The sequence below is a fragment of the Triticum urartu genome, chromosome 3A (genome assembly GCF_056163025.1).
Source record: "Triticum urartu cultivar PI428250 chromosome 3A, HENAU_Tu73, whole genome shotgun sequence".
NCBI lineage: Eukaryota > Viridiplantae > Streptophyta > Magnoliopsida > Poales > Poaceae > Triticum > Triticum urartu.
In genome coordinates, this window is record NC_141875.1 from 9391771 (window position 1) to 9402956 (window position 11186).

An 11186-nucleotide genomic window follows, 5' to 3' on the forward strand; every position below is an offset into this window, starting at 1 on the left:
CATTTCGAGAACTTTTATTTCTGCACAAAAATAACACCATGGCAATTCTGCTGAAAACAACGTTAGTCCGGGTTAGTTCCATTCAAATCATGCAATTTAGAGTCCAAAACAAGGGCAAAAGTGTTTGAAAAAGTAGATACGATGGAGACGTATCACAGCGCGGTGGCGGCGGCGGACGACGGGTATCGGCGCGGGCGAGAGTGACTGAGAGGGAGAGTGAGTGAGAGGGTCGGGCGCGTGAAGACGATAAGGTAAGCTTAGTAGTAGCGCGGTTATGTGAAAAGCTCTACTGCTACGGAGCATAGCAGTAGCGCTAGGTAAGGATACGCGCTACTGCTAAAACCGTAGTAGTAGCGCGGTTTATTTACAAACGCTACTACTAAGTAGCAGTAGCGCATGATTTTGTCCAGCGCTACTGCTAAGATGCTGTGTATAAGGTTTTCCCTAGTAGTGTAGCCTGGTACGGTTTATTTTCGTCCGGTTTTTATTTGTCACCTCTCACCACCCCCACCAATTGGTTTTTCTCCTTTCCATTACAAACCCAAATCTTATTGAAGGGGATATCTTGTTTAGTGCTTACTTTGGCAGGTTCCGATTCATTCCAATCACGTAAATAAATAGGTAATTAAGAATTCGGAACTCGCACCGTATATTTGAGAGTACCTTCCTAAAATATAGATGTAATATTTTCCTCGATAACCTTTCAAAAAATGAGATATTCCTCAATAACAAATCATTAGTCCTGCGCACGCTATGTCATTATTATTATCTCCACTATTAATTGACTATCACAAGTTTCCTAAACAACAAAAGAACATATCTTTTACTTGTGGGCGTACGCGTCCGCGCGCCCATACGGAGGACGCCATGCGCGACACCATGGAGGATGTCGCGGCCAGGCCTAACACTTGTGTGATACTCGAGAATGCCAAGGCGTGCATCACGATGTCAAGGACGGCCATGACGGAAGGCGTATCGTCATACCACCACGTACATGTGTTCGTGGACACGGCCATATTATATTTCTTGTCATTAGTACACAAAGACATACATACTATATTCTCAAATCAAGTGTGTCCATTCAAATATTAAGAAGTTCGTTAAGGAATTGTGTCGTAGAATACTTGGTAGTCGTCGTCATTCGTAGCAGCCATTCATGCGAAAATATTTTGGAAATCGAGCGTTGAATCAATTTGGAAATAAAACCATTAATGTAATTAATTAACTAAATGGTTAATTATGTATGCAATTAATTAGGTCCATTTAAATAGATTTTTTTGCACCTAATCAATTTCGAAACCAAGTCATTAATATAATTAATGGTTTAGGTAGACACTTAATTATGCCTATAGATAATTAGAAGTAGTGATTTTTCCAATTAGGTGGGCAATTAGTCGATTTGGTTGGCAGTTAATCAGGCGTACAAAGAATTAGGTAGGTTGTTCATTATTTGTGTAATTAATTAATTAATTAATTAATTAAGCAAGCAGTTCATCCCGTTGAATTATTTTAAAAGCACTCGTCGGCAAGGACAATCAACAGGCTCTCAGCGACATGGTCGAGCACCACTTGCCAACATGGACAACGGACACCATGTGCCCGTGACATGGACGACCTAGCGTTCATCAAGATGGATGACGACCATGCTCTGCAGGATGTCCACATGTTGATGATTTCCGAAACGTTCGCGGATGAGTATAACACGACACTAGATTGGCGAGGTGGTTCATGCTATAGTTGAAAGGGATAGTGCTGCATGAATAAGAAGGAAAAAAGGAACTAAAACGACCAAGTGGTCCATGGTGTTGGAGATGGAAAGAGTGTTTCAAAAATATAAAGCAAAACAAAAAAAGAAAGATTATTACAAAAAATAAGTAGGAATGAGAATTAAAATTGGCGAGGAAGAAGAAGAAGAAGATGAGGCGTCGCTGACAAACGCGTTGATGTTGGCGTCAATGAAACGGGTTGGCGAAGAGACTAGGAATAGAAGATGTGGGGAAGGACGAGGAAGAGAAAAACATCAATTATCCCTTCTAGCAATGAATGGTATCTGGGCTGGAGGTGGAGCTTATTGGTGACTAGGAATACTTTCAGGTTGCCACTTACCTCCCATGTCAGTGTGCATTTGCAAAGTTGAATGGACCTTCGAGACTGATCTCTATAGTTATTTATTATTTTATGTCAATAGTATGTGTTAGTTTAATCCACTTTATTATATAGTAAATATGAAAAATTTCATCTTTATTGCAACGCATGACCAAGGTGAGGTGGGTGTCCTTTGATCTTAAAGGAGGCTCCAGCGAGAAATGTCCCACTAAGGCGGGAAACTGAGTGAGAAAGGGAGGGTCCGAGAGAAAAAGGGGCCATACGTTGTGGGGTGGGGTTTTTGTGTTGAACCCATGTGTAGGAGATAACATGGGGGATAGTTCGAACAACCGCATTTTTTCTCCATATATGGTCTAAATTTGGGGGAGTCCGGACTATCTATACAGTTGAATTTTGAAGAGCCTACTAAGTGTTCGTTTGATGTCCGAACACGTCCGGACCTTTGAGAACAAATGAACCTTGACCTTACAGACAACCTTAATCATTTGTTCGATTAATTTATATATGCATAGCCCGTAGCAACGCACGGGCGTTCTGCTAGTTATATGTTAGTATTAATTGCCTCCTTTTATTTGCTAATTTTGAATTGTACGTAGTAAACATATAATGTGATAGGTTAATTTCTTAAGATGAAAGATCGTAGAGGTCAAGAAAAATACAAAGGTAACTACTTTTTTAAACGTGGCTTATTTTGTTATGATGGCAACTATGGTTTCTTACTTATATGATATTACTAAGAAACATTGTAGACATGTTAGTTGATATGAGTTCCACATATTTTTGCCATACATTATTTCTACTTTTCTTTGTAGGGGATATATTAGTGCTACTTGTTCATGTTGACAACGGTGACCTTTTTTCCTAGCTTCGCCCATGCCCAATGCCAAGTGATGGAAACAAGAGCAAATTTGCAACAACTGGGAGATGAACTGTGACAAACACAACGTCGAGAGGTACACCTGGTGCTATGGATCGATGAGATTTTTTGTGATGTCGGCGATGTTTGTGGTGAGGGGAGGTGATGTTGGCTGCTGCGATGAAGCGGTGCTGATGTTGTGGCGGCTGCTTTGATGTAGCAACTGGCGATGTTCTGACGGCTGCGGCAAAAGAGGGGATGGTGATAATATGACGGAGCGATTGGTGATGTTGTGATGGCTGCAGCAACGAGAGCGGAATGCGATAATACGATGTAGCGACTGGTGATGCTGTGATGGCTGTGGCAACTGATGACGATAATATGACGGAGCAGCGCTGATGCTGTGACGGCTGCCGGCGATGCTGCAACAGAGCATACCATTGCTGATGATGGCTGTTGTGAGTCAGATGGCAGGTGTTGCGAGGGATGCCGTGAAAGGGATGTGCGGTGCTGTGATGTTCCAAGACGCTGCAAGGGAGCAGGGGAGAGGAAGAAGACCGGACGGTTTGATCACATCACATACGGGTGTTGAGCAGGCGGATGCATTTTACTTTCCTACGGCCGGTTGACGCCTAGCGTAGCCCAAAACGGAATTAGTAAAAATCTGACATCAGATTTTTAAGCTTTTGGCCGAATGGTTCATTGGCGACCGGATGAAACGTACACATCTTCAAGCAATCCTGGGTGCCACGTCATTTTCTTAGGCGTTCGCTACAAGCACGCCAACGGTTGAACAAATCCCTTTTTTTCTTCACCCGACCCACATCTTCCACTCACCCACTCAGGACCTCCCGTATCCACTCCGTCACCCCGCCCATTTTCTTTCTTTTTTCCTTTCTCCTGTTGAATCCTCCATCCCTGGTGATCCCGACGATGGCACTATAGTGTGAGCTTGCGGATCCCGGCGAGTCCCTCTGGAGTGGGTAGTGCATGAAATGACGCTGCCTTATCGGGGCACGTGGTGCGGGCGGCCGTGTGCGAGGAGGCTGCCGGCGAGACCCTGAGAAAATGCTAGTGGACGAGCTAGATCCGACAGGCAGTGACTATGGTGGGGTCACAATGGCATCCGGCTGTTGCTCATGACGGCCGGTGGTGATCCCCATCCTCGCCGTGTGAGAGGAGTCCCCTTCGGTGCCAGCGGTGACCCGACAGGCAGCAGCCAACAGCAATCCGACAAGCAGCAGCCATGCCGGGGTTGCAGTGGCGCGCGATGCCTGCTCATGACAACATGGCTTCCTTCCTAAAGCTCCATCTTTGCCTTTTTCCATACACGGGGGGTGATGCGGCGGCCTGACATCGCCTCCTCCATTCATCTGACAGCCATCGATGGGTCGGTGCCCGCCACCACTTTAAAAAAAAACACTGTTCCAGCTGTGCCCCGCGGGAGCTGCTAGCTAGTGCTCGCGGAGGCAGAGAGCCACAAGAGAAGCTGATGGTGCTTGCGGAGAGGATTTGGAGAGGTCAGTGACTTCATCGTCCGCCAGTTCCGCCCTATGAAGCACCGATACGGCGACATCGATACAGCGATACGGATACGGCGATACGGGATACGGCAATTTCTGAAAACATCAACACAGCGATATAAATAATTAATAATATAACGTGTAATAAAAACAAACATAATAAAATGTGTGAGATGAGATCAAAATACTGCCCCATAATAAAATCAAACAATGCAAAAGTTCACTAAGATAAGATGAAGGCTCAATTTCCTAAACAAGTGCCTGTGGGGTTACATAAATAAACACATCTTCATGCAACATTTCTAAAACCACTAGTTTAGCTACACATAGGGATCCAAAATTGCATTGTTGTTCTATACAAATATGCCCTGAGAGTGAGTTTGTTTCTAAACGGGCAGCACATTATTGATTGGAGTTCTTGATAAAGACAATGGCATGCAACTTAGTAGTAAATACGAAACAGCTTCCCTAGCAGTAGACAGTAGCATCACAGCGAGCAAGCAATACCACCTCGGGGGGATCAGCCAAGCACACCGCAAGCAGTCAGCGAAGCACATGGAAAGCAGCTTCGTATATTACTTCGCTCTTGCGACGGCAGCGGAGAAGACTCCAGTCAAGTTACTCGAGGCGGCGGCATGGCGAGTCTAGGCGATTCCAGGCGGCGGCGGCGGCGAGCCACTCCAGGCAGCGGCGGCGCGCTCCTACAGTCCCCCGCCCGATACAGAGAGGAGAGAGAGCAAATGTTAGGGTTAGCTCGTGGGCTTCTTACTGGGCTCGGGGCTGGCAACGCTTGCCATGTCCTTCCCGTATCCCACCATCTCCACAGTGCGTATCGGGTTTATTTTTCTTTCTTTTTAAATCAAAAATTGAGATACTCCTGGTATACGCATATTGAAGCCGTATCCTGCGTATCGGAGTATCGGCGACGTGCAGTATGCCGATACACCAGTTTTGGCCGTATCAGTGCTTCGTAGGTTCCGCCATTGTTGAGCGATCCATGCAGATGTCCGAGCACAAGATGTTGATGCTCCGGTGGTATGAATGCTCTCTCCGCTTTTTTGTGTGGTTGCTTCTTCTTTCACCGCAGATTATATGTAATGTTGCTACGAGTGATGAGTTCACACATCATCAAGGAAAATTTAGAAATCTTGTAATAATTACACGGTAAATTCATGAAATTTTGATTTATAGTACATGATAATTTTGTGCAAACTGGATGGACTGATCATGGCAAATTTAGATATCTTGTAAATAGTTGCATGAAAAATTCATGAAAATTTGATTTATAGCACATGGCAATCTTGTGTAAAATGAATGGACTACTGCAGACAACATTTTTAGGTGTAATTCGTTAATTTTTGTTAATGGTTTGTTGTTTATGAATACTTGCCATGTCTCAACATTTGCCACGGCAAGTCTTCTCTTTTTGTGATTATGTAACTCAACATCTTGTTTTGTTTTGGTGGCAAATCAAATAATTTTTCAACCATGGTAACAGAATACAATATGTTGCCATTGAAAATTTCATGGACAATGGCAAATTATTTTTTATAGATACATGGTAAATTTCCATGATGTAGAGAGGTTACTTGACATGTTTTTTCTGTTGAAGAATTCATCCAATTAACCAGCTAGCTTTCCGATTAATCTTTGGTTGCGTGCATGACTAGATATTGATCAAACTCGTGCGGACCTATCTTGTTCTGCCCATCTTCTAGCATCCGGTCGTACTTCCAGCTATCACGTCCGTCGACGCTGTCCACGTACTCCCGTCCCTCGGCCGCGGCACGCCGGCGCTTGGCCACCCGGTGGAGGACACGGTCAAGGGCGACGTCGAACGCGTCTTTGAACGTAAGCCCCTTGGCCGCCGGGTGCCGGTACATCACGGTAGGTATAAGCTGGATGACCCGCTCCCGCATCTGCGCCACCTTCTCCGACGGTATCCTACGCAGCACCTCCTCGATGCTGACGTTCCGGCCGACGACGTCGCCGTGAGGGATGAAGACGGAGTAGGTCCGGTAGTCCCTGGGCAGGTGCCAGGTGTACTGTAGGTAGGCGGACACCGGGTGGAAGAAAACCGGGATGCAGCCGGCGAGGATGGAGTCGAAGGTGGACTTGCGCGTGTATCCGTCGCCGCGCGGCTGCATGCAGAACTTGGCGCTCTCGAGCAGCCGCATGGGCACGTAGTTGTTCAACTTGCCAAGCAGAGAGCAGCGGCTCGACTTGCCGCACTGCTCGATGATCTGGGCGCGCTCGGGCCCCATACCGACGCCATGGGCACGGGGCCAGCCGGCGAAGCACCAGAGCCACGCGCGGTCCAGCCGGCGCATGCGGTCCTGCCAGTCGGTGACCTCGGCGTCGGAGGAGGGGTGGAAGTGCGACGGGAACGGCACGGCGAAGTCGTTGCCGTGCCGCGGGCTAGCATCGGTGCTGAGGAACGTGGCGTTGCGGATGGCCAGGTCGTAGGTCATGAGAGTGTTACCCCAGCCGGTTGAGTCCGGGCTGCGGAGGAAGTCCCATGTTCCCCTCCCGGAGACGAGCAAGTGGTCGCGCCCGCCCATGGCGCGCCACTCTGGCCGCTGCGCCAGCCAGTCCATCAGGTCCCGAGACAGGGCGTCCCGTGCCGCGAGGTCTTTGTTGTCCAGGTGCATCGCCGCGTCCAGGCCGGCGTAGAACGGGATGTACACCACGGCGGCGGCGGCGGGGTCGGCCGTGAGGCACTCGTACCGCCGCATCCGGGCGTGGAAGATGATGCTCAGCATGAACTGGTCGGTGTCGTAGGCGCCCCGCTCCGGCAGCGACCCGCCCTCGCCGCCGCCCGTGATGGGCGGGCCGAACCCGTCGTGGGACACGTCCTTGCACACGTGGGAGGAGATCGAGATCCGGTTGCACTGGCGGACGAGGTCGGCGTTGAACCGCGGCGGCAGGTCGTACGTGTACACGTACCGGCCGGCGCACGGGTCCCGGCGGAAGAAGCGATACGCCGAGAAGAACGCCGACGGCTTGAGCTGGAGCACGGTGGGCGCTGCCACCTCCGCGCTGCCCGATTGTTGCGAGCTGGTGGAGAAGTGGTGGTAGAATACCAGGGCCCAGAAGACGGTGTAGAGGAGCGCGAGGTAGAACAGCCGGGACGGCCGCCGGAGGCCTCTCTCGGTGTTCTGCTTGCCATCGCCGTCGTCGGCGGAGTGCTGCTTGCCGTCATCGTCGTCAACTGCGGCGTTCAGGTCCCTCTGGAGGCTCCGCGAGAAGGGCTTCATCGGTGTTGCTGCCGTGCTTGTGCTATGCGGCATTCGGCTATAGGGCAGGGCAGGGCGCTAGTACAAAACCCTTGTTTAATACTGTAATCTTTTTCCATTAGGGCTTCGATCGAGGTTACTCGTATTCGTCGTCAAGTTGACCTCATTAATGGTACTGACACAAACACATGTGCATGCATGGTGAGAAAGTCTTGTGCTTCCAGCAGCTTTGGATCTCGCGTGCATGTATTACAAGGCCATGTATTACTACTAATAGTATTAGTTAAATACCCGTGCGTTGCTACAGGTGAACAAAACAATATAGTGAAGCACGTTGTTTCTTCCACTTCTTTCGTCGTAGGCATGGTCATATTTCTTTAACCACTCCCTCCTTGCATAATATATTTCTCCCTACCCTTGCTCTCCCTTCACCTTTTTTCTCGCCACCGTGTTTGAATCCTCTTCAAAATGTTGTATTTTTATACATATTATGTTTTTATCGATTCAAAATACTATTTTGATCTCTTTTTTGGCGACCAATTAGTTCGAATGAAACTTAAGCAGTGCCTGTCAAAACTAACCGAAAGGAAACATGAACTATGGTGAGTACAAAAACAAAAGAACAAAATCTTTTTTTTCCTGAAAAATAGACCCTCTGGAACAACATATACTACTCCCAATCCCAAAGAAAAAAAGATAACAGAAGGGAGTATAGTTACTACAAAACACATCTGACCTTCAGGTTAGATTCAGAAGGTACATTGATTAATTGATTATATAAGATGACATTGTGGTATTTTTTCCAGAAGAAAAGATTACTCTAACTGCATGATTAATTATTATTTGGCTTGCACATTAACAGGTAAGCCTGGGACTAATTTTGTATTTTTTTTCTATCTGCAATTTTCGAACTTCATCAGGAATTCATAGTGTGCTGATGCTGAATCAATCATTTCACTGAACTATATGCAAGGAAGAATAGTTTGATATTCAGAAAGACAAGTTTCAATGAAAGGACTACAAGGAGAGTTAGAAGGCATGCATGATTTAAGCTCTAATTCTCACCATAGTCCCAACATCATGCATTAACTTCCTGAATATCTTTAGATGCACCCATGTACAAGTTTGGATTAATAACATGGCGATTACTGTTTGGATACACAATAACTGTGCAAATACCATTGTGTAAAGTCAATAAAACAAATTGTATATAAATTTGTATAGTCAATAAAACAAATTTTATACCGATTCCCATTAGCAGGATAAACACTATTCTCCCCACAGCTTCACTGCCTACATCAACACAAAAAGCAGAACAAGTAAGCTCCTACATTAATTCCAATGACCAGCAGCCACGACATGTAAATAAGTTCAATTGTATACAAGGGTTGAATCATGGTCTAAGTAAAGAGAAGAAAAATAAATTAATTTTCGAGTGTAGCTAGCGTTAGCTATAACTGTGTTCAGCAGCTGAAGACCCTCTTTATTTTCCTACGGAAGTATACATAAAATACAAAACATATATGAGCATTCAGGTTCATGTATTTGAGACAACAGTCAACACAAAACAGTCCAGCCTCATTGTTACAAACAGTGGAAACTGAATGTAGATGTACCCAGAAAATCATAACCCGTAAAATGCTCAATGTTGTGAATAGTATACTCAAATTCTTGAAAGAAAACATAGATTATGCTTTGCAGTTATCCAGTCACCAGGGTTCCCTAGAACTATTTACTTGTGCTATCCCATAATATATAGCACCAGAGAAACATGTGGGTCTTACTTGGATGTTAGGTGCAAAGCCCTCTTCCTCTCCAACGTTTGTGGTATCTTGACCTTACCTTTTTTTTTTCTGTTGTGCTCTGCATATCAAATAGATCAACATTCCAACTACATATTCTGAAGTACATTTACATATCAAACTTCAACTCAATCTTAATGGCCAACAAGGCAGCGCTAGTTGGGAGGATCATGAATTCCTATAAACAAAATATTTGAGAATCATCACATATTATCTGTAACATGTTTTAAGAAATCCCCCTATCATGCTTTACAAGCAATATTACCTACATGGAAGCTTGTTTCCAGCGTGAAAACCTCCGTTGATAACATTGAAAGTAGGCACAGGTGATACAAACAGAGAATGTACTTGAGTACATCGATCCTGTAATAATTGAACTTGTGAGTTGCTCCAGTACAGTTTTAAACATATGTCCGCCCTCGTCGTGTTCCTCCCCGTCCAACAAGCCATCAGTTGTAGCCGCCGTTGTCATTGCAAAGGCAGGAAGTAGGAGGAGACCTGTGCGAAACAACATCAGGTGGCGCCGGTGATGATGCACGAGCAATCGATTAGAACTACATAATGGCAATGCTACCTAGATAAGGATTGAACGCTTCATATGGGCCCAATTTCTAGATCGCATCGGTACAAAAGCTCAAGAAAGATGCATATTTCAGTTATGTAAATAATGCCTTTGATCATAACCACCGGCAGAAAAGAGGAGGGGCAGGGGGAGGGAGACTAACCATGCACAATTTGCTTACCGAGGCCATTTCTAGTGATGCGGCAAAGGGGGTCGAGCAGTGGAACATAGCAGCTTTGATTGGAAAATGGTTGAGCTCATAGCCTTCGTCGGCCACCACGACAGGATCCAAAAACGTTCCATGACTGCCTTCCGTTCGTCCTCGTCGTCGCAGCATCCCTCAAAAGACCCCTCCTTTGCGCCGTCGCCGGGTGATCGGGGGGACACAAACCACGCTGGCGCACCCATGGCCTTCACGGAGGAAGAAGAAGGCTCCGGTGGGGAGGCGATGAGCTCGAGGCGGAGCCACGAAGGAGGACGTGGTCCCGGCGAAGATGGCGGCGGACGCGGCCCACCGTGCACATAGCGGTCGCGACGAACTCAGCCAGAGATGGAGAAAAGAGAGGAGTGCAGCATGGAGGCGAGGGGATTGAGGCAGAGTCGATGCGAGCGAGGGAGGGAGGATCGGCGGGGGATCGGGCGAGATGCGAGTGGGAGTCGTGGCCTCGTGGGAGGGATTGATCGAGGTGGTTTCCTGATTTTTTTTCTGTTGTTTTTTTATGTGCGTGGATTTTGCAGTAGTGCGGGACGAGGAGAGGTGGATCGGGAGGCAGGACTGGTTGAACCATTGCGACGTTTGATTCTGCTTTAATAGTAGAGAAGTTCGCGGTTTTGCTAATTTCCTGGTACTCCATTTGTTTTTATTTACTTCGCATATTAAAGTTGACAGTGACCAAGTTTACAGAAAAGAATATTAATATTTACCATAACAAATTTATATGATGTGAAAGTACATACAATAATGAATCTAATGGTATTGTTTTGTTATTGTATATGTTAATATTTTTGTCTATAAACTTTGTTAAAATTTACAAAGCTTGACTTTAATCAATTCTAATACACGGAGTTAATAAAAATGGACGGAGTACCTGGAAATTTCAC

General features: G+C 46.3%; 1 protein-coding gene across 1 annotated transcript; it reads right to left on the minus strand.

The window, feature by feature from the left end:
* Positions 1–5955: 5955 nt before the first annotated feature.
* LOC125547566 (xyloglucan galactosyltransferase KATAMARI1 homolog) lies at positions 5956–7842 on the minus strand. Its single transcript, XM_048711388.2, has one exon. It carries the CDS (start codon positions 7773–7775, stop codon positions 6129–6131), a length of 1647 nt encoding a protein of 548 aa, XP_048567345.2. The 5' UTR covers positions 7776–7842; the 3' UTR covers positions 5956–6128.
* Between the last annotated feature and the right edge of the window lie 3344 nt (positions 7843–11186).